General features: G+C 38.3%; 1 protein-coding gene across 1 annotated transcript in view; it reads left to right on the top strand.

The window, feature by feature from the left end:
- The window catches only part of JAM2 (junctional adhesion molecule 2), a 61,846-nt gene that overhangs the window by 28,682 nt on the left and 9,754 nt on the right, over positions 1–23,410 (top strand). Inside the window, exons 2-6 of the mRNA XM_045902625.3 lie at positions 5,897–5,962; positions 12,521–12,628; positions 15,388–15,540; positions 17,512–17,714; positions 20,137–20,236. Coding sequence (XP_045758581.1) covers positions 5,897–5,962; positions 12,521–12,628; positions 15,388–15,540; positions 17,512–17,714; positions 20,137–20,236 — 630 coding nt within the window. The remainder of the gene's footprint in view (positions 1–5,896; positions 5,963–12,520; positions 12,629–15,387; positions 15,541–17,511; positions 17,715–20,136; positions 20,237–23,410) is intronic.

The following is a 23,410-nucleotide window of genomic DNA, read 5'->3' as shown; positions in this document are numbered from 1 at the left end:
CAAACAACAAAAACAGAAATCTTTAAAAAAAAAAAAAAGACATTAGCAGTGCTCTATCTTCCTCTGAGAAATGCAAAGATAACTTCATTTGCAGATTATAAATTTGACAGATTAGGAATATTAGAGAATATTTTTGACATTCTTTGCTGATCCCTGTTAAACTCAATTTGTATTGATTACTGCATGTTTGCACTTTCAAAAAATGAAAACATTGGATGCATCAAGTGATTCCCCAAATTCATTCAGTAAAGCAGAGAAATAAGACTCTGGAGGTACAAAGATTGAAGATGGGTGTGAAGCCATCTTCAGAGCGTCTGACAGAGTCATATTTGGCATGACTTTCTCACAGTGCCTCGTGCCAGTCTGAGAATGGGGGGAGGGAGAAAGGTCTGTGGAACCAAACTAACTAGATGTAAATGCACATCTTTGCTTCTCTGCGTTTGAGCGTTGTGACCTTGAGCAAGGACCTCTCTCGATCGTCACATCTGTCCAATGAGGATTTTAACACAGTGGAGTCACATCTTACTTAGATGCTAGGTTCTTAAGGGGAAAATTTATTCATAGTCAAAATCACCCTTTAATTCTTTAGGTCATCATTAACTCACCAGAACACCAGCCACAGGTAGCTCTAAAGCCAAGCATAGCTTTTATTTTTCCTTGCACTTTGGTGTATGGTTTCCCTTTCTCTCATTAAAAGGAAGGGCCAGAAGGGTTGCCTGGGTGGCTCAGTTGGTTGGGCATCTGACTTTTGGTTTTGACTCAGATCATGATCCCAGGTTTGTGGGATCTAGCCTGCTCCCCACTCAGCAGGGAGTCTGCTTCTCTCCCTCTCCCCCGCTCACGTGCTCTCTTTCTCTCTCAAATAAAGAAATAAGTCTTACAAAAAAAAAAAGAAGGGCCAGAATATCCAGTTTGAAGACAGAAGGACAGGTCTATCTCTGTGTGTCTCTCTCTCTTCCTCTCCGTTCCTCTCCCCTCCCTCTCCTTCCCCCCCCCCTCCCCCTCTCTCTACTCTCCAGACCTACTATGGTCAAATGATAGTGAGATAGATGAGTATATTAACCTAACTCCTGATTCCTACTTCATTGGGAGACTTTTTACCCTATAAATATTTATCCATAATAAATACTGGAAAGTACTCTACATCTGAAACTAATACTACATTAAATGTTAATTAATTGAATTTAAATTAAAAATGCAAATATAAAATTAAAAAATAAATAAAAATTAAAAGTCTCCTTTAAAAAATACATACATACATACATACATCATACTGGATAGTGTTATTTTATCTGTTACTACTAGCCCTGTGCATCTTTTCTATATTTGTTAGTACAATAATTGTGTATTGGTGATTGTCAAAACCACATGGCTATTAATTTTCATTTTTGAAAACTTATGAAATAACTCATATCCACAGTTTTCATAACTTGTTTTTATCATGGCACTCTCTGTAATGTACTCTTAAAACAAAAAAACCTCTGTAACACATCAGTTTTTCCTAATCATGTTTCCAAATAAAAGTTACTTTTTAAATAACACTTTTATAGTAAATTTAAAAATTGTGATATAAATATAAATATTTATTCTTAGTCATACTAGATTATCCTTAGTCACATAAGAATATTTTAGATGATTGATAGACAATGTAAGAGATTTTATTCTTAGAGTTGAGGGAAAAAAAACACAAAAGATTTCATTTGGTTAGGGATTACTTGACTTGGAGTTGTTAGCAGTTATGGAAATAATCATCTCTTAACATCATTTTATGAACTTCTGCCAGTGATTTTGGAACACATCCAAAACTATTAAAGATGTTTTGTAGCTAACTTTAAAACAATTGTTGACCTCAGCCAGCAGACCTACATGACAATTTTTTGTTTGTTTTCTTTTTTAACTCACTCTGGAAAGGTGAAGAAAAAATAAAAATCAGTTCAAGAAAGCAGCCAACAGAGACTCTTCCTAACATCTGTTAGTGAAATGATGATAAAAAACCCAACATTTTGTTTTCATAAAGTTATTGGGTTCAAGTTAAAAAAAAAAACAAAAACACAACCGAATTCCAAGAGCAGAAAGGCTTAAAACAAGGTAGAAATCTTATAATGTGTAATTGTTTTTTTTAAGATTCAGAACTTTCTGTTTAAATAAGTTCATCATAGGTAACCACACATTTTAAGTATTTTTACTTAATTAAAAAGCAAACCTTGAAGTAAATAGAACCAGAGGAAGCAACATAGCTAGAAGACATTTAAAACCACAGAAATAAATATTCAGATACCAAGAAATAATATCTATTTATTAATTTACTAAAACCAATCCCCTTTATAATTGTTTTACGTTCATAGTTTTGCCAATTCAATCAATCATCTCTTTTTTGGTGTTTGGGACATTTTTTTCTATTCAAAGATATACATATAAAAGTAATGAAGAAATTAATAAAATTCCTGAGTTAGCAGCCGTTATTTTCCATAGAACTTTTAAAGTGATTTTTGAAAATTTAAGAAATCTTTCTCAAAGGACGTTTTAGCAAGTAGGAAACTGGAATTGAGAAAAGGGGAAAATAATTGGACCCAGTTCTCAATCTTCCAGTCTCAGTTTGGACTAAAGTTTACCTCAAATGAAAGACAACCCAAGCCTGCTGAAGAAAATAAACATTCTCAGTAGGCAGTGCAGTGTTTGAAAAGTTCAAAGATATGATGATGTGGAGGGAACAAAGATTATCTTTTTCTATTTTGCCCAGATTTTCCCCTCAACTGGTTTCTATGGAATATGAATCTTCATTGTTTTGTCTAAAAAATCTACTAAAGTCGTTCAAAAATCACAAGAAATGCCTGTCACAATCAGAATTTCTCTGAGGGCACTAATTTACACATTGCTAAAGGAGAAAAGAGGCTTTTTCAAAGTGTGCTTTGAAAGTTTCACAGAATAATGATTTGGAATCAGAATTATTGGGAAAACGTTCAGTGATCATGTCATTTAAATGTAGGTGTAACACAGAATGAACGTATGAGGTCCTGGCTTTCCTGCCTTGGTCAGCTTAGTGTCTTCCCTCCCTCTATTCTCTGAAGATCCAGACCCTCTTTGGGATCTACAAAATAAAATTGGCGAAGGAGAGTAGAAACTGGAAAAGAAAGGCATATAGGGGTGAGAGTAGGGTTTAGAGGACTATGGGACATTCTGGTATGTGGCAGAGTATGTGGAAAAGGGAAAAGGAGGACACTTAAAAAGTTTGCTTGGACCCCTTCATGATTTTTTTTTTTTAATACACAAGCAAAAGCGGTATTTTGAAATTACTCTTTGGTGACCTGACATCTCTCTAAGACTGGGCCACGTAGGTCACTGCTTTATACAAATATATTTACAGCTGTCAATGAAAGCAATCAGCTCAATTCTACATTCTTTGCAATAGACACCAGCTTTGCCAATTTGCCTAATGAAGATGTTTGCAATTTAGAGATAGAGAACCTGAATAGTTGAACAATGTTAGACAGGAGAACTAGACATTTGAGGCCTGTAGGTTTCTAAGAGTTTTCATTTCACAATTACATTTGCTGTCCAGGCTTCTCAGGGAGAGGGAAAAAAAAAAAAGTTATCCCAAATAGCATGTATTCCTTAGGAGTGATGAAGTCTTAGGACAGTGTCATAATTTACATGTCAGTGTCCATATACATGAATAAATCAAAGATGGCGTGTTCTATGAAACATTTTTCACTCCTTCCCAGAAATGTAATATGTTATTTCACATTCAAGAAATTCTGATCTCTTAGGAACTTTTTTTGAAATCCTTGAACTCATGGTTTTTTGGTCCTCCTTTAGTCTATTTATTTCTATTCCTGGGTCTTCAATCAGCCTACCTGCTAAGTCTAAAGCAGTGGTTTCCACCAAGTATGATTTCCCCACCCCCACCCCCCCGGGGGCATTTGGCAATGTCTGGAAACCTTTTTGGTTGTCATGACTTGGGTTTGCTACAGGGGAGATGGAGGTTCTACTGGCAGAAGCCAGGGATATTGCAAAACATCCTGCAGTGCACAGGACAGCCCCCCACAACAAAGAATGAGCTGGTTCCAATGGTTAATAGTGCCAAGATGGAGAAACCCTCATCTAGAGCCTCCCCGCTGAGGTTGCGATGCCCTGCTACTTCTCCTACTTTTCCAGTTACCACCGCCCAGCTTCCATCTTCCTGTTGTGCCTTCATTATAACCACCAATTTCTCACCTTATCCCATCTTCGTTAGATTAATGGACCTTTCCACCCGGCGTCCTTGCTAATCTGCAGTCCTTCCCCATAGTTCTGCTTGGGGGAAACACGATGTGGAGCCCAGTGTAGTAGTATAGTAATAAACTCCGTGGGCTTTGGGAATAGACTGGATGAGTTCAAATCCCAGCCCCATCACTTACTACTTCGATAATCTTGACCGAGGTTTCTTACCCTCTCTGGGTCTCAGTGTCCCCACCTGCAAAACAGGTGGATAAAAATGGTGGTACCTGACCACAGAGAATTGTTGTGAGAGTTAAATGAGTTAATACTTGCAAAGCACAAGGAATGTTGCCTAACACCTAAGTGCTTAATAAATGTTAACTACTGTTGGGGCATCTGGTTGGCTCAGTCAGTTAAGTGTCTGACTTCTGGTTTCGGCTTAGGTCATGATCTCAGGGTTGATAGATCGGCCCCACGTCCATTGTGGAGCCTGCTTAAGACTCTCTCTCTCCTTTTGCTCCTCCCCCTACACACTCTCTCTCTCTCTCTAAAATAAATAAATCAATCTTTAAAAAAAATGATATTTTCTTTTTCTTTTTTTTTAAAAGATTTTATTTATTTCTTTGACAGAGAGAGACACAGCGAGAGAGGGAACACAAGCAGGGGGAGCGGGAGAGGGAGAAGCAGGCTTCCCGCCGAGCAGGGAGCCCGATGCGGGGCTCGATCCCAGGACCCTGGGATCACGACCTGAGCCGAAGGCAGACGCTTAATGACTGAGCCACCCAGGCGCCCCCAAAATGAAATTTTCTATATAAGTTTATGAAAGTGATGATGATCTCATCGTTGTCATTGTCGATTATTATCAGATCACACCAGCCACCATAATTGGTCAGTCATTTCAATCCTATAGACCAATCCTGGAAAATTACTGAAATTTTTGGGAGAAAAATAAAGATGTTCTGCTTGCATTTTTCATCATATTTGTAATACAAGGTTTATATACAGTATATATTATATATACATTTCCTAGTCAAAAATATGTTAAATGACCCATTTCTATACAATGTAAGTATAATCAGGGATAAGTTTGTAAAGCAACTTAAACCCTTAAATAATTAGCTTTTATCTTAAAGGGGCAATACCTTAGGCACTAGATTGCCTATTAGGCTAAATTAAGGACAAAGACACTTGTTTAACTATCAGGCTTGGGGCGCCTGGGTGGCTCAGTCCGTTGAGTGTTTTTGGACTCTTGGTTTGGGCTCAGGTCATGATCTTGGGGTCCTGGTATCTAGCCCAGAGTCAGGCTCTGCAGTCAGTGGGCAGTCTGCTTCTCTGCCTCTCCCTCTGTCCCTCCCTCTGCTCCCACGTTCTCTAAAATAAATAAATAAATCTTAAAATAAAACAAAAAAACCTTTCACAATCAAGCTTGTGAAATTGTGTTGTTTGTCATGGGGCCCTTACAGATCCGTGGGTTTTGCTTTGTGAAGGGAGGGCAGAAAACCACAATACAGAAAATGGAAGAGACATAGAGGGTTTGGCTTGGTTTTTCTTATTTTGATACTTTAAAACCTATGGGATATGAATGTGTGAAACTGTCACCAAACTTTAGGCCAGTTTTCCTCAATGTTGCATTCCATTCAAATATTTGCAAGTGGCCTTTGGTACTATTTTAATTATCCTATCTGTTTTAATCTTTCAGATCATAAGGCCTATGGATTCTCTGCCCCAAAAGACCATCAAGTGGTCACAGCAATAGAGTATCAAGGTAGAGTAACTTATGCTTTTCACAGACTATGTTGTTCAAATGACTCACAAGTATGACGTGGGTGATGTTATCTATTTGTTGGGACCCTCTGCCTTACCTCACACCAATTCTTCCTTCCAAAATGTTGCTCTGTGCTGTTTCCACTTGAGAACTCTTTCTCCACCTCCTCAGTGGAAATGAAAGACCTGATGTACCAAGAAGGCCTCTAATTGCCTAAATTATCTGCAACAAAGCAGATCTAATTTGTGAAACTGGTAGACAGAGGTTTTGCAAAGTTTCCAGCCAGCTGGATATGGCAAATGGAAATTAACACCGCAAACCCCACTCTACTTAATGTTTTTAAGATGACATTAATATAGCCTATTTTGGGGTGCCATTTTGTTATGTATTTTAGCTTCTTAAATATATTTACAGTAGGGAGTTGGTGTTTAATGGATATAAACTTTCACTTTTGCAAGATGAAAAAGTTCTAGAGATTGGTTGCTTAACAATGTGGATATATGTAACACTACTGAATTATTAAAAATCATTAAGATGGCAAAAAGTTAAAAAGTGTTAAGATGGTAAATGTTAAGATCTATGTATTTAACCACAATTTAAAAAAAAATTTTAAAGACTCTAATACCCAAGGAAAACTTTATAAGGGCTTCTATAAGTTTACTTCAAATATTGACCACCTACTACTATTCTGAAGGCTCTTTTACCTAGAACACAATAATACTAGGCAACCAGAAGAATTACTGTGTCCTAAGTATGATGCTAGTTTGGGCCAGAGATTGCAAACATTTAAGAAACAAGTTTCAAATGTGTCTGAACTCTCGTCTTCAGGTATGTCTTAGGTTCTTGGCATTGGGAGAGACAGGTTTGAAGGAAAGAGACAAAGATTAAAGAAGAGAACTGGATGGGACGGAACTAAGTAGATTAGTATTTAGCTAGTACTTCTAATAGTGCCCGGCACACAGCGTTATATGTGCTTCTTCAGCAAAAATATGCTACAGTAAGAATTGGCATGCCATTCACAAGTACACATCACTTGATAACAAATCACTTAAATAACTATTTCAGTTAATGAAGTCCTAAAATATTACATGATTAAGCTAATAAAAGACTCAAACTTTATCATGAATTAGTTTTAAGTGGAGAGACGTGGGAAGAGCAAATTTATGATTGGGAGTGATGTAGGGCTATGGAGCACTTGAAGTGGGAGATAAACAGGGCTGGACAAGGTGTTGAAAAGGAGACTAGAAAGGCTAAAAGAGGGACCACACAGTGAGAGGAAAAGATGGGCCAGGACTCTGTAAGGACAAAAGAAGTGAATTGCCCTACTTTGTACTTTCCTGAAGGTTCTCACTGTTGGGCCCAGTGGGTACCATGAATATACATCCCTGCTCCCCCCCACCCCCCGCCACGCAGGCCCTATGGCATGATACCTCAATTAGGATGCCAAAGTTAAATTCTACAGTCTTACATTACTTTAAAAAAAAAAAAATGCATGGAGGTGAAATTCATATAACATTAAACCAGCACATTCAAGTGAACAGGTCAGTGGCGTTTAGTACATTCACAATGCTGTGTAACTACCACCTCTGTCTAGTTCCAAAAATTCCCATCACTCCAAATTAAAATTGTGTACTATTTACATTACTTTTTAATGTGTATTTTATTTTTAATATAAAAAATCCTTCTATAATTTATTGCAGTCAAATGTTAGTCTTATTCCTGAATAAGTATTTTCCATTTTTATTCTTTTGTTTCCCCTCTCCTCTTTTAAAGTAAGAATTATAGGGGCACCTGGGTAGCTCAATCAGTTGAGCATCCAACTCTTGGTTTCGGCTCAGGTCAGAATTTCAGGTTCCATGGGGCGCCTGGGTGGCTCAGTCGTTAAGCATCTGCCTTCGGCTCAGGTCATGATCCCAGGGTCCTGGGATTGAGCCCCACATCGGGCTCCCTGCTCCATGGGAAGCCTGCTTCTCCCTCCCCCACTCCCCCTGCTTATGTTCCCTCTCTCGCTGTGTCTCTCTCTCTCAAATAAATAAATAAAATCTTTAAAAAAAAAAAAAAAGAATTTCAGGTTCCTGAGATAGAGCCCCACATGGGGGGGTGGGGGCTCTGCGCTCAACAGGAGTCTGCTTCTCTCCCTCTGCCCCTCCCCCCACTCACGTGCACATGTGCTCTCTCTCTCTCTCTCACACACACACAAATAAAATAAATAAATCTTTAAAGACAAAGATTTATATTTTGATTCTATTTTATATGTGCCCCAGTCGTTCCAACTTGGCTCTCCTTAAAGCAAAAATAAATTTCTATCTTCTTCCACATTTTAGTTGTAGCGTATTTCACGCAATGACTTGATTTTAGTTAAAGTGTAAAATATCTTGCGATTTGTGTATATGTGTGGGTGTGTTCCACCTAATTCATTTCACTTTTTTGCCTCTTGTCTCTCGGATGTCAACAAATCATGAATTAATTCCTTCTTTGCAGTGCGGCTGTTTTGTATCACTTCCCACAGTGGTGCCAAGAACAGAATGAGACTGAAGTGATAGCAGCTTTGCTAAGCTTATAAGTTGTATGAGCAGCCTTTATGCAGAATATCCAGCCCTGTGAGCTATAAATCAGGTTAATAGCCTGCTTTTCTTCACAGAAGTAATTCTTGGTAATTCTTCAGAGCTGTGTTGGTCGTACCAATTCTATTTTTGCTTATATAAGATTTTGATGATTTTTAACTTCAGCACAGAGAATAACATCAAAAGATAATTAGCAGTACAGAATCCTGGAAAAACTAAAATTCACAGTGATTTCTATTGATGTCATCCCTAAAAGTGACTATTTTGCTACATGAAAATAGTTATTGCTAATACGTTTTTTCTAAACAAAAGAATCATCTTTTCCCTGACCCAAAGGAAACATATTTTTGGGAATGAAATGATCATCTTAATGAAAAAAACTTGGTGCATTTTTATGCTTTTGTATGCCTTGTTTTGAGAAAATATGATTTATGTCTGTATCCTATTCTTTGCTGTCGCAAAGGTAGCGGTTTTAGTTCAAATTTGAGTGATTCTTAGGTAAATTTGGGGTGTAGAAAGTGGGGATTTCTATCATGTCAAGGCATACAACTACAAGTAAAAGAAGTTTCTCAGGGGTGAAAGCAGTAATAACCACTGATGGAGCACGCACCATGTACAAAGTACCAAACATACCCAAGTGTATTGATATATTACCTCACTTAAACTTCACACTAGCTTCATGAGATGAGTACTGTTATATTGTTTCTTTTTACAAATATGAGTATAGGGACGTTTGGGTGACTCAGTTGGTTAAGCATCTGCCCTCAGCTCAGGTCATGATCCCAGAGTCCTGGGATCGAGCCCCGCATCGGGCTCCTTGCTCAGTGGAGAGAGCCTGCTTCTCCCCCTACTCCTCACCCTGCTCGTGCTCTCTCTCTCTCTCTCAAAATAAATAAAATCTTAAAAAAAAAAAAATGTGAGTATAATTTTCAAAAACAGTTAAGTAATTTGCCCAACATCGCACCCACAGTGTATGGCGGAGGTCTAACTCCAAAAGGCCTTATGGTATAATAACCTCCTACTACCTTATGGTATAATAACCCTAAGGGCTACGTACAAGATTATACTGGTTGTGAGTGTTGCATTTTAACTGAAAAGAGAGAGGAGAGTCCATGGTAGTTAGCTTCTCAGTTCATCTGGTTCTTTATCCTCAGATGTTGACCCCATGATTCCAACTGACTTACTGTTTCTCCCAGTTCCAGAGGTCATGGTGTTGGCACCTTCAGATCAAGGCACTGACCGTGGCCTTGCTTGGAGTAGTCCCAAAGAAACACGTGGTGAATTCCAATTTCGAATTCTATGAAATTTGTACTCAAATTCTAAGGAATTCTAATTTCTTTTTTTCAGTCTTTGGTCAAATGTCACTCTCTAAATGAGTAGAACTCTGACTATTCAGGTGTTTTGTAATTGCACACCAACACTCCTGATCTACTTTATTTCCATAGCACTCATTACCTCCGAATGTAGCATTTAATTCACTTTATGATATTTCTTGTGTGCCTGACTCACCCTGCAAATTGTGAGACCTGAAAGAACAGGGATCTTTGTTTTGCTCACTGATATAGCTCAGGAACAATGGTATAATAATAAACTATAAATGAATATAATAAATTAATAATAAACTGGACACACAGTAAGTACTCAACAGTTGGATGACTTAGACCATCTCCACACATCCTCCATGGTCTGAGTGAGGCGAGAGAATGGTGTCACTGCATTTAGGAAAACCATTGGTTTCGTTTTTGAATATAATTTCTGCAGAGGTTTTCCATAGAGCAATGAGGGCAGAAGTCAAATCTTCTTGATGAAAAGGGCTCCGTGTGTGTGTGTGTATGTGTGTGCCTGTGTATGTAGTTAAATATATGAAACAACGTGACCAAGTACAAATTTATTCCTAAGACCTGAGTGTGTGGGCTAAAAATGAGTGTGGGTGTGTGTTTAATTGTTGGAAACTCAACAAAATACGGGAAGGAAACCTATCTCAAACTCAAGACTCCGGAAAGTCACCACCCATTCTCCTTAATCAACAGAACAGAACCATGTTTCCTCAGACAAGTCCCTCAGCACATATTTGTCTTTGTAGCATAATTGTAAACATGTCTGTAAAATGATGTCTCTTTGTCATGTAAAACCTGCTCTAAAAACTTTAGGCACCCTTGAAAATAATTTTGGGGGTTTTTTTCCCCCTTGCCTTTCTTTTCTCTGTCCTATTTTCTGTTTTCCATTACCTTGTATTCTATTTCTGTATTTCTAGCAGTATGTGTGGAACTAAAAGGAAAATTAGAAACTACATATAACAAAAAGAAAAACCGTAATTCTATCACACAGAACTCATCACTGGGTTAATATTTTCATACATATTTTTTGGCTTTTTGTCCATATCTATGTGTATATTAATAAAACTTGGGATAATAAAAGTACTGCTCTCTAATCTACCATATCATATATCCTGAATTTTTTAATTAACATATAATGTATTATTTGATTATATTAACATATAATCACAGGTCTGTGATTCATCAGTCTTACACAATTCACAGCGCTCACCATAGCACATACCCTCCCCAATGTCCATCACCCAGCCACCCCATCCCTCCCACCTCCCTCCACTCCAGCAACCCTCAGTTTGTTTTCTGAGATTAAGAGTCTCTTATGGTTTGTCTCCCTCTCTGGTTTCATCTTGTTTCATTTTTCCCTCCATTCCCCTATGATCCTCTGCCTTGTTTCTCAAATTCCACATATGAATGAGATCATATGATAATTGTCTTTCTCTGATTGAGTTATTTCACTTAGCATAATACCCTCTAGTTTCATCCACGTCGTTGCAAATGGCAAGATTTCATTTTTTTTTGATGGCTGCATCTGAATTGTTTTTTAAAATGGCATTAAATCTTTAAAAATAAAATCATAAAAAAAATAAAATGGCATTTAATCTGCTACATCAAAATCAGAGGTATGGAAAGGATTTTGAACCTCCTCTAGTCAAAGATGTGTGCTTTTGGGGTCAAACTGAATGCATTGTGGGAAAAAAATGTCTCAGAAACATGAAGATGACACACTAGAGAGCGTGACTGAAACATACTTTAAAAATATTTACAACCGGAGGTTTCCTTTTGGCAACTCAAAGCAGTTGGCAGATAGGTGCTGGACTTCCCCTCCTCCCCCCAGTCATCTTGTTTGGACAGTTAAAAGAGGGGGTTCCTTCAGAGGTTCCAGGAATTCTTTAATGACGTAACTACAGTAAATTTCCTGCAATAAAGTGACTTAAATGAGCTACAGTGAGGCAGTTAAACTTGATGCCAAGATTAAATCTTCTCATAATTTATCTGGATAGAGATAAGAATTAGGAACCCATGATTTAGTAGAAGATCGTATCGGGTTTGTATCAATATATCCATAGAGAGGGTTATCAAAGAATGGGTCTGAGTGAGAACGTACATGTTGAAGGAATGTTTGTGGATCCCATAGGCTGCACTGAGTGCCTTTCTCTGTTTACCTCCATAGCATTCATGGCACTATGAACAATGGAACAAAATTACATTATCTTATTTATCTCTTCTCCCAGGCTGTAAATTCCCTGATGACTGAGACTGGGAATAGTAAGATAGTAAGATAAATGATAAATAACTGCCATTTTTAAATTACTTACCATGTCCAGGCATGTGTGCTTTGCATGTATTACTGTATTTGAAGACTCACTACAACTCTATGACATACTATCTTATTTCACAGATGGTAACTGAGGCTCAAGAATTAGGGTCAGTAGCCTAGTGTCATGCAATTATTATGGAGAAGAGCTATAATGCTTTCGATTCATCTTTGGGTTAAGCCAATATGGTGCCCATTAAAGTAATTTATGAATGAATGAATGAAAGAATTGAATGAATGAATGGAAGTATAAAGAAATAGCTTAAGGCTGTTTAAAAATTTACTTAAGTAAAATATAAATTCATAGGGACAATTAGAAAACAAGTATTTTTGTTGTTGTTCCTAGAGGTTATTTTAGCCTGTAAATATCCAAAGAAGACCATTTCCTCCAGATTAGAGTGGAAGAAACTGGGCCGGAGTGTCTCCTTTGTCTACTACCAGCAGGCTCTTCAAGGTAAGTAGCTGTAAACTTGATGAGGTGAGAGCAAGTGAACACCAAGTACAACCTGGGTTCTTTAATTTACAAATGAGAACAGGACAGGACTAGTTACTGAGAATGTGGGTTTTTTAAATCATTTTATTTTGTTTTATTTTATTTTATGTTATTTTCATCATGATAAGTATACTCTTAATCCCCCTTTTCTATTTCCCCCATTCCCCTACCCACCTCCCTCTGGTAACCATCAGTTTGTTCTCTATAGTTAAGAGTCTATTTCCTGGTTTGCCTCTCTCTCTCTCCCTCTCTCTCTCGCTCTTTTTTCCTCTGCTCACTTGTTTTGTTTCTTCAATTCCACATATGAATGAGATCATATGGTATTTGTCTTTCTCTGACTAACTTATTTCGTTTAGCATAATACCCTCTAGCTCTATCCATGTTGTTGCAAATGGCAAGATTTCATTATTTTTATAGCTGAGTAACATTCCATTGTATACTTATATACTATATATATGGGCTGCTTCCATAATTTGGCTATTGTAAATAATGCTGCAATAAACATAGGGGTGCATGTATCACTTTGAATTAGTGTTTTTGTATCTTTTGGGTAAAAACCCAGTAGTGCGATTCCTGGATTATAGGGTAGTTCTGTTTTTAATTTTTTGAGGAACCTCCATATAGTTTTCCACAGTAGCTGTGCCAGTTTGCATTCCCACAGGGCACAAGGGTTCTCCTTTTCTCTACATCCTCACCAACACCTGTTGTTTCTTGTGTTTTTGATGTTAGCCATTCTGACAGGTGCGAAGTGATACCTCATTGTAGTTTTGATTTGCATTTCCCTGATGATGGTGACGTTGAGCATCTTTTCATGTCTGTTGGCCATTTGTCTATCTTCTTTGGAAAAATGTCTGTTCATGTCTTCTGCCCATTTTTTAATTGGATTCCTTGTTTTTTGGGTATTGAGTTGATTCAGTTCTTTATATATTTTTATCGGAGATATCATTTGCAAATATCTTCTTCCATTCCATAGGTTGCCTTTTAGTTTTGATTGTTTCCTTCGCTGTGCAGAAACCTTTTATTCTGATGTGGTCCCAATAGTTTATTTTTGCTTTTATTTCTCTTGCCTCTGGAGACCTATCTAGAAAACTTGCTACAGCCAATGTCAGAGAGAGCCCATGTTCTCTTCAAAGATTTTTATGGTTTCAGGTCTCACATTTAAGTCTTTAATCCATTTTGAGGGTTTTTTTTTGTATGGTGAAAGAGAATGTGTTTTGTAAGTGTGAGATGAAACCAACAATGACTGAGACCTAGAATGCAATCACCACAAAAATGGAACAGAGAACAGAAGAAAGTCAACTCCATGGAGACCCTGGACCCTTCATGTCTCAGCTCAGCCCTAAAGGATGTAAAATGGAATGGCTCTTGCTGGCCCAGTAGATTAGACTCTTGAGAGAAAGGAAAAAGAGATGATGTGGAAGTGAGATGAAGGGTCACTGCTCGGTGGTAATAATTTTACCCTATTTCCATATCGCCATCTAGAAAGCTAAGCCATCACTAAGAAGCCTTTGCAGTTGAGACTTAGACTTATGGCAGGGGAAGGTAAATACAACCACCTTTAACAGTGCTTTATTTTAATTCTTTGTTATACATTTCTTTCCACTTACTGTTTTTCCTGTTGAATATATAATGAGCTTTTAAAGCATTGATAATAATGGATAAAATGCTATGGTGTTGGGATTTACCTCAAAATAATTCAATGTTTAGATGTGCAGATGGAATAGGATAGGCCATGCATGGATTACTGTTATCGCTGGGTGATGAGATTTATTTTACAATACTCTGTAATTTTTTGTGTGCTTGAAATTTTCCATTATAGACATTCAGAAGTTGCAAATATAATTTAACAAGTGTAAGAAGCATGGTATTATTTTAGAATGCTATGCATTACTTTAATTTTAAAGAATTAAACACATGAACAAACGTTCAAAGTCCATAAAGAATTTAAAATACCCCTCTTGTTCTCATCTGTCAAGATAAGACTGCTGTGGGCCACAGGGCTGTCTTTGCGTGTATTTTCTCCTATTGCCAATCTAGCACCTGAATGTTCTATAAAGCGCTATTTTCATTCTGTACATATTATTACCAAAAACTAATCAAAAGAGTGTTTTTAAGACCCCTTCATCTTTTCTTTTGTGGCAGTATGATGTGGGCCACCGCACATAAATTTACTCTTCCAGCTAATTGAACTAGATGCTGCAGTGTCTTCTGAAGGTGGGAATGTTTGTGTAAGCATATTAGAAAGGGGATGAGGCAGGAATGAGGATTGAATCCTCTAACATATGAGAATATTGAACTGAATGTTCTTTTGTGAACTGTATGTCATTCTAAAAAACAAGAAGAAATTTGAAATAGCAGCATCTGCATACGGTGTTTTGAGTTTTTATTTTTTTATTTAAATTCAATTAGCCAACATATAGTACATCATTAATTTCAGATGTAGAGTTCAATAATTCATCAGTTGCGTATAACACCCAGTGCTCATCACATCACGTGCTCTCCTTAATGCCCATCACCCAGTTACCACATCCACCCACCAACCTCCCCTCCAGGAACCCTCGGTTTGTTTCCTATACTTAAGAGTCCTTTATTAGTTTTTAAATTGAGTTTATTAATAGGAAAATAAATGCCTTGGTCACTGAATGAAGTGACTTGAGGAAGGTAGTATATAGAAAGTTATTTGCACTGTTATTAACATCATTGTCTTCTTTTTCTAAAAGGTGATTTTAAAGATCGAGCTGAGATGATAGATTTCAGTATACGGATCAAAAATGTTACAAGAACTGATGCTGGGAAATATCGCTGTGAAGTTAGTGCCCCATCTGAGCAAGGCCAAAATCTGGAAGAAGATACGGTCACTCTAGAAGTCCTAGGTGTGATGTGCTTTTATCTGTGGGATTACTGTTCCTCACCCTCATCCCCATCCCCGAGGCAACCTGGGGCCCCAGTCAGGAAAGTTCTAGAAATCACCAACACCACTTTCCCTGTAAAATCTTGGCTATTGCCCCTTTTCACCTCATTCGCCGCTGAAATTTTACTCTTACAAATTTGTTCTGACAAATTCTCTTTTCATTTCAGATTAAAGTAAATCTTAATGGGCCTATCTTGTACATAGGAGCATTTCCCCTAAGAGTTTATTTTTCAGTACCTTCAGTACCTTCAGTATATGCGGTCTATCTCTTACTGTATAAAATCCTAACACATGAGATGACAGAAAAGCAATAAAACAAAAAAGTAGGCCAAGGAAAGTATTAGAAGTTATTTGGTAGAAAAGAAAAGAAGAGAGGAGAGGAGGGGAGGGGAGGGAAAAGAAGAGAAAAAAGAAAAGAAAAGAAAGAAGTTATTTGGTAAAGAAGGGAAATTAGTATTTATTGTGCAGCTAGTTTGTGTTAGGCTCTTTCACATACGTAATTTTACTTAATTTTTCACTGACAACTTCATTTTTATAGATGAGAAGAGAGAAGCTAAATGATTTTCCCAAGTCTACACAGCTAATAAGTGTCTGGATCAGGATTTGGATCCTGGTGGGATTAACTCCAAAGCCAGTATATTTAGCCATTATGAGAATCATTGATAGATATTAACAGCTCATGTTGACAACTGGTGGAGGAACATGATCTTTTCTTCTCCATCGATGTTAGTATAAACTGCTAATCATAGAGAGTAAAATAACTCCCCTTCCTTTTTCTATATAACCCAGGGTCTAAAATACTAGTGATGTACTAATATAGCAGAAATTTAATTCAGAAAACCTTGCAGGAGATTCCACTGGTGTATTAGTCTTCTATTGTCACATAACAGATGATCACAAACCTAGCAGCTTAAAATACCACCCATTTATTGGCTCACAGTTCTGTAGGTCAGTCCAGCTCGACAAGGTGGGGCTCGCTGCCCAGGGTATCATAAGGCTGAAATCGGGAGTCAGTGGGCTGAGTTCTTGTCTGGAGGTTCCGGGGAAAAGTCATTCTCCTTGTTGGCAGATTTCAGTTCCCATGGCTGTACAACGAAAGACTCCATTCCATGCTGGCTGTGAGCTGGGGGCCACACTCAGCTCCTGGAGGCACCACATTCCATACACAAGGGGAAACTTTTGTCCCATCATGTTGAAGTATACAGAAAGAAGGGGGATGTAGATAGTGGGTAATGACAAGTGAGAAAGAAAAGGGAGTTAGTAGATAAAAACCTGGCTGCTTTTAGGAACATGTATTGCATGAGGATCCAAGACAATGAGGAGGTGCTCCTTAGAGATTCATGGCTGTCATGGCTGCAGTCAATGGTGACCATGGCAGTATTGAGGGTGCAACAGGAGGGCACCGAAAGCATGATTCTGGGCACCCCTCTCTCCCTTGCAGCACTAGCAGGGCCACGTGGCCCTCTCCGTCTAGAGTCCAACAGAAGCATGTTGAGTCCTTCCTGTGCTCTGAATCTCTGACTTTCCCTTCTGTGACCACCCAGAGAAAACAACTTTTCAAGGGGTCGTGGGATTAGGTCAGTCCCACCTGTGTAATCTCCCTATCTTAAAAGACAATAGATTTGGGACCTTAGTTACATCTCCAAAATCTCTTCAAAGTAGTACCTAGATCCGTGTTTATGGGTCAGGCCTGGAAACGGCATAGATGACTTTTCCCACATGCCATTGGCTAGAACTCATGCATATGACCCTATCTGGGTGCAAGGGGGCTGGCGAATGTGGTCTGGCTGTGTGCCCGTGAAGAAAGGAAGTGGATCTCTTGAGCAAGTAGCCAGTCTCTATCACAGGTGTCCAACAAGCCCATCTTAACGTGGTTGTTAAAATCCTTGTTAAGCTTATAAATAACCAGTGCCATTTGACTTCCCTCCTTCAGTGGCCCCAGCAGTTCCAACCTGTGAAGTACCCAATTCTGCTCTGAGTGGAACTGTGGTAGAGCTGCGATGTCAAGACAAAGAAGGGAATCCCGCTCCTGAGTACACATGGTTTAAAGATGGCGTCCCTTTGTCAGAGAATCCAAAACTTGGCTCCCAAAGCACCAACAGCTCCTATACAATGAATACAAAATCTGGAACTCTGGTAAGGTCATTTCAAGCATTGGTGTCATAGTTGTCTTATATTTGGAGAAGAAAAATTATTAGAACTAAAATGATGGAGAAGAGAGGGCTGATACCATTTCTTATGTGGAGAGAGGAAGGGCAGTGGGAAAGATGGTGGTACCTGCCCAGGGAAGTGATGGAAAAGGCACTACCAGAGATGGGGAGACAATATAGAGAACTAATAATAATAATTTTAATAAATCTTTAAAAGATTCATTCTTTCAGTCTGCTAGTATATAATAACATTTAAAAACCAGACCCTCTGGTTAATAATAAAGCATATTTGATAAAGTGGCTAAATCATAAAGCATATCGATGGATGTGGCTCCTTTTTTAAAATTTTTTTAGAGATTTTTTTTTTTAAGATTTTTTATTTATTTATTTGACAGAGACACAGTGAGAGAGGGAACACAAGCAGGGGGGAGTGGGAGAGGGAGAAGCAGACTCCCCGCTGAGCAGAGAGCCCTATGTGGGGCTCCATCCCAGGGCCCTGGGATCATGACCTGAGCCGAAGGCAGACGCTTAACCGACTGAGCCACCCAGGCACCCCTGGATGTGGCTCCTCAAGGAGGACCACACTCCCGCCCTTGCAGCACCAGCAGGCTCAGTCAGCAGGTCCGATAGATTTTACACTGAGAACTTGGACAGAAAAACTGCTGTCACACGTTGCTATATTTACTTTTCAAATTTATTTTTTCTCGGAGCAGGTGATAAAAGCCCCAAGGCAAGTTTGATATAGATTCACTTTCCCCACTTACCTCAACCCTTGAAATATCTTTTGATGTCAAAGGGATGCACCAGGGCAGAATAAAGGTGGGTTCTTTCCTAAGAAACAGGCAACAAAGACTCCAGTGTATGGATGACAATGACTTCCTTTTAATTACCAGTTATGTCCTAGTAGATCCTTTATGGTTTTAGTCTAACTTATCATTAATACTTACCCTTGGCCTTGCATTCCTGGTGAATATTTATATAGTCTGGCTTTTGGGACAGTGAGAGAGGATTTCATAAGGTGAAATACACGAGGGGAAACTTTCTGTCCCATCATGTTGAAGTATACAGAAAGAAGGGGGATGTAGATAGTGGGTAATGACAAGTGAGAAAGAAAAGGGAGTTAGTAAATAAAAACCTGGCTGCTTTTATAACATGTATTGCATGAGGATCCAAGACAATGAGGAGGTGCTCCTTAGAGATTCATGGCTGTCATGGCTGCGGTCAATGGTGACCATGGCAGTATTGAGGGTGCAACAGGAGGGCACGAAAGCATGATTCTGTGCACCCCTCTCTCCCTCTGTGCTGGTCCTGGCAGGATCCTTTAAGGCATTCATGACCCACTGAATTCCCTCCCTCCCTGCCTCTCTCCTAACTAACTTCCTCCCTCCCTCCCTCCCCTTCCTTCCTGCCATCCACCCATCCATCCATCTTTGCTTCCTTCCTCTCTTCCTTCCTCCTTTTCTCCCTCCATCTACCCTCCTTCCCTCCCTCCCTCCCTCCCTTCCCTTCCTTCCTTCCATCCAGCCATCCATTCATCCAGCCATCCATCCATCTTTGCTTCCTTCCTTCCTCTCTTCCTTCCTCCCTTTCTCCCTTCCTTTTTTCCTTTCATCTATCTTTCCTCCCTTCCTTCCTTCCTTCCTTCCTTCCTTCCTTCCTTCCTTCCTTCCTTCCTTCCTTCCTTCCTTCCTTCCTTCCCTCCTGCCTTCCTTCCTTCTTCCCTCCCTCCCTTCCTTCCAGAAATTCACCAAGGGGATAAATCCACTAAACGCTTATGAAGCCTGTTATACCAAAGTCTTACCTTTCAGTTGTTTTGGCAGAGAGTAGAAGGAGCAAAGGTTAGACCTTTATCCTTTCAGAATTTTCGAAAATTCCACAGCTGATAGAATTTTTAATCCTATAAGCTAAACTGATTAAGATTTTCCTCGACCCTCTGCTACTTCCTGGTAATAGCTCTGACCCTCTAAAAGAAGTCTTCATCATTTCCTGCTGTAGTGAACTCACTTGTGGCTGAGAAAACTGCATTAGCCCTTTCAGGCCAAGGAGGCCTTCCTTTACAAATGGTGTTTCTTGGGAATTAGAAATACTGACAAAACTTTAATGCTACCTGTGCTGTAAACTTTAAAATGCCAGTTGCCTTCCTAACCATACCACTTCCTCAGTATCACAGAACAAAGACACTTCCCCATATATATTTAAGTCTTTCTCTGTCAAAATAAACAGGAAGCCTAGCTACTTACCCCTTGAAGTCATGGCAAAGTTTTGAATTCACAGTAAAGACATCAAGTCCTAAGTCATGAAAAAGGAGAGACCAACTTCATACTGAAATTCAAGAGACATGGTTACTTCAGGAGTCTACTTACAGATTTATGGCTTAAAATATATATTTATTTTCCTTCCACAAATAGCAATTTAACACTGTTTCAAAACTAGACAGTGGAGAATATTCCTGTGAAGCCCGTAATTCTGTTGGACATCGCAGGTGCCCCGGGAAACGAATGCAAGTCGGTAAGCATGAAATATCGGGAGGAACAATGGTTTGCAGTCAGAGCGCACATGTGCTTGGGGATGGGAAGGAGCAAGGGGTAGGACTGTGCCTGAGTGATTGGAAGAATAAACCAGAGGGAATGTTTAAAATTAGCTTGACATAATGTGTTGCAAAAAGCAAACATGCTGTTCTTAGTCCATGTCCCAAACAAGCCAAGAATATTTAGCACTCGACTTTTCAAGTTTTTGAATTTTTCAAATCATTGTTTTAAAAATATGCTTGTCTGGGCAATCTTCTTTCAAACAGAAACTAAGAGTCTTATAAATTGCTCAGGGTCAAGGATTTGGTATGGGGTTCAATTTCCAGCTCTGTCACTTACTAGCTACATATTCTTGGGCCAGTTATTTAACCTCAGTCTCCCCAAAATAGAAGTAGTAATATGCTATCTTCATTGGGTTATGGCTCAATCAGTAGAGCATGTGACTCAATCTCGGGAGTCGTGAGTTCAAGTCCCACGTTGGGAGTAGAGCTTACCTAACAAAAAGAAAAAATAATTAAAAAAAAAAAAAGAAAGAAAGACAAAACTGATATTTGGAAGGGTTAGAATAGCAATGGCATATTGTGAGCACTCTCAAGAGTTGGCTATTTTAGTGTTCGATAATTTTTTCAATCCCCTAAAATACAGTGCTTTACTTATCCCAGAGTGGGTTCTCAAAAAAGACATGTCGAATGTAGTTATGAATCTCTATTTGCTGTAAAACATAGCTGCCATGTATTTCACAAAATAAGCTTCCTAGAAATCAATAAAATCAGACTCAGGAATCTTTTCAGATTATAGGAGTTTCAGAGCAAACATGTTTTTTTTCATTTCGCTTTTATTTTTTAATTTTTTTTTTTAAGATTTTATTTATTTATTTGACAGAGAAAGACACAGCGAGAGAGGGAACACAAACGGGGAGTGGGAGAGGGAGAAGCAGACTCCCCGCCGAGCAGGGAGCCCGATGTGGGACTCGATCCCGGGACTCCAGGATCATGACCTGAGGCGAAGGCAGTCGCTTAACCAACTGAGCCACCCAGGCGCCCTCATTTCGTTTTTAATAATTTGGTTCAATTCTCCCTTTGTGAAAGTCCTGTGTTTTGAAAAAGGGTGTTTTGTAATAGGGCTAGCTGGAGATGACACCTGCGGGGTTAAAGATCACTCAGGAGGGCTGCACCCCGAAGTGGAACACCCATGGCCCCCCTTGGTTCAGGAGCTTGTCCTCATCTTTGTGAGGTCAGAAATTCATGTTTTCAGTGTGCTCAGAGATATGCAGATCTACGCACACTAATTTGTGTTGTTCATGTACAGTTAAACTCTTGGCATTACTTTTTAAGTAAAATATAATCTTATTAGACCTCAGAATGCTCTAAAGTATAAGATATTCAATAGTGTATTCTAATTTCCACAAGAGTCTTTTTAAAATTCAGGGATACATATTATCCACCCAATTCACTCAAGTGTTGATAGTTATAGTCAAACATAAGCGTTTGCTGAAAATATCAGAAGGTATCCCTCTTAGTGCTACTTTGGAGTTATCATTAGAAAAATTCATCAGAACATGTTTAAAATTAATGCATTGATACAGGGTTTTCCTAACTTCATTCATTCATTCACATACGACCCTCATGTTTTTTTACTGTAACCTTGTACCACCTGCACTATTTATTCTTTCTTTAAATGGTCCTGTTTAATTTCAATGCCTAATTTAGCCTCATCTCAAGAAATAATATCTGTGATGTCATGGTCTTAACATACTAGTTACATTTTTTCCAAGCATGCAGTAAATAAATACAGAACAGCTAAAATTTAATACTTTGTGCTTTGCTAGTCTTACCACTTTAATTTGATCACGATTTTCACGTATCTACTCTTTCTTGTATAAGTTGGCTTAAAAGTTAAAATTTGTTCATTTAATGCTCATCCATTGATCTTAGATGTTTCATGCCCTTGGGTTGAAATTTATATCTTTTGATACATAAGAATTCGTGAAATCACATGTCAAGTTTCCTTCGTGAGTTATCACTAATAACTTATAACCCAAACCAGAATCTGTTCTAAAAGACGCTCTTTTTGAAGTATAGAAAGAAAGTAAGTCATGGACCTGATGATTATTCCCAAGCTGCCCCCTGTAAAACTCGCAGGAGACCCCACTCACACTTAGCATTTTAACAGTTTGGTTCCTTTCCTTTCAGTTAGAATAATGATACCTTCCTTTTATAGTGGCCTTTTTTTTTTAAAGAAAAAAAATATTTTTGTACATGTTGTTACATTTTCTCTTTAGTGAGGCATAAGGCGGTTATAGAACTTGCTCAGTAACTCACAGTCAATGGCAAATAGCATGAAAACAACTCAGCTCTAACTTACAAGGCTTCTTCCATTTCACTGAGAAAAGTAAAATAAAATTTATACCATAACTTACAGGATAGGACAGTTTTTTTGTTAGAATCTGCCATTAGGTTGAATCCTTCATAGATGTCAAGTTCATTGACAAACTATGGGACAGATTTTTGTCCGATAATAGCCCTAAGATTGAAACCTTCACAGATGTCACATTTGTTGACTACTACAAAGAAAATAGTAGGTACAGTTTGGTTCTGTAGTTATTAACTTAATTTTGCCTTAGATTGTGATTATTTTAGATTTTTCCCTATTAATTTCATTTTGCCTTAGATTATGAATATTATGGAATTTATTTCCCTGTCCACTACTTTTTTAAGTAAATAAATAGCTGGATCTCAATGACCTCTCAATGCTTAAGCAAAAATGAACTGAATTTTTTGTTGTTGTTTGTTTGTTTGTTTTTAAGATTTTACTTTTAAGTAAAATCTATACCCAATGTGGGGCCTGAATTTACAACCTTGAGATCAAGAGTCACGTGCTCTACTGATTGAGCCAGCCAGGTGCCCCTAAAACTGAACTGAGTTTATGCCAAGCAATAATTAATGTTTTCTACTCTGGTCAAATTGCTCAGCCTTCCAAAAGAGGTATTCAGTTTTCTTTCTTAAAAAAATCAGTTAATATTTCAGATTTATGAGAAAATTAATAACCCTTGGCATTAGAAAAAAATTTTGAGACCAGAAAGTTTTATGATAAGCATACTCACTTAAATAATATTTCTTAAGAAAAAAATCTTTCCCAAAATGTGCAGTGCTTT

The sequence above is a fragment of the Mirounga angustirostris genome, unplaced genomic scaffold, assembly GCF_029215605.1.
Source record: "Mirounga angustirostris isolate CCGP_5_RB_7025 unplaced genomic scaffold, mMirAng1.0.hap1 SCAF_1, whole genome shotgun sequence".
Lineage (NCBI taxonomy): Eukaryota > Metazoa > Chordata > Mammalia > Carnivora > Phocidae > Mirounga > Mirounga angustirostris.
The sequence above is the reverse complement of the archived record's forward strand: the minus strand, read 5'-3'. Positions and strand labels throughout refer to the sequence as shown.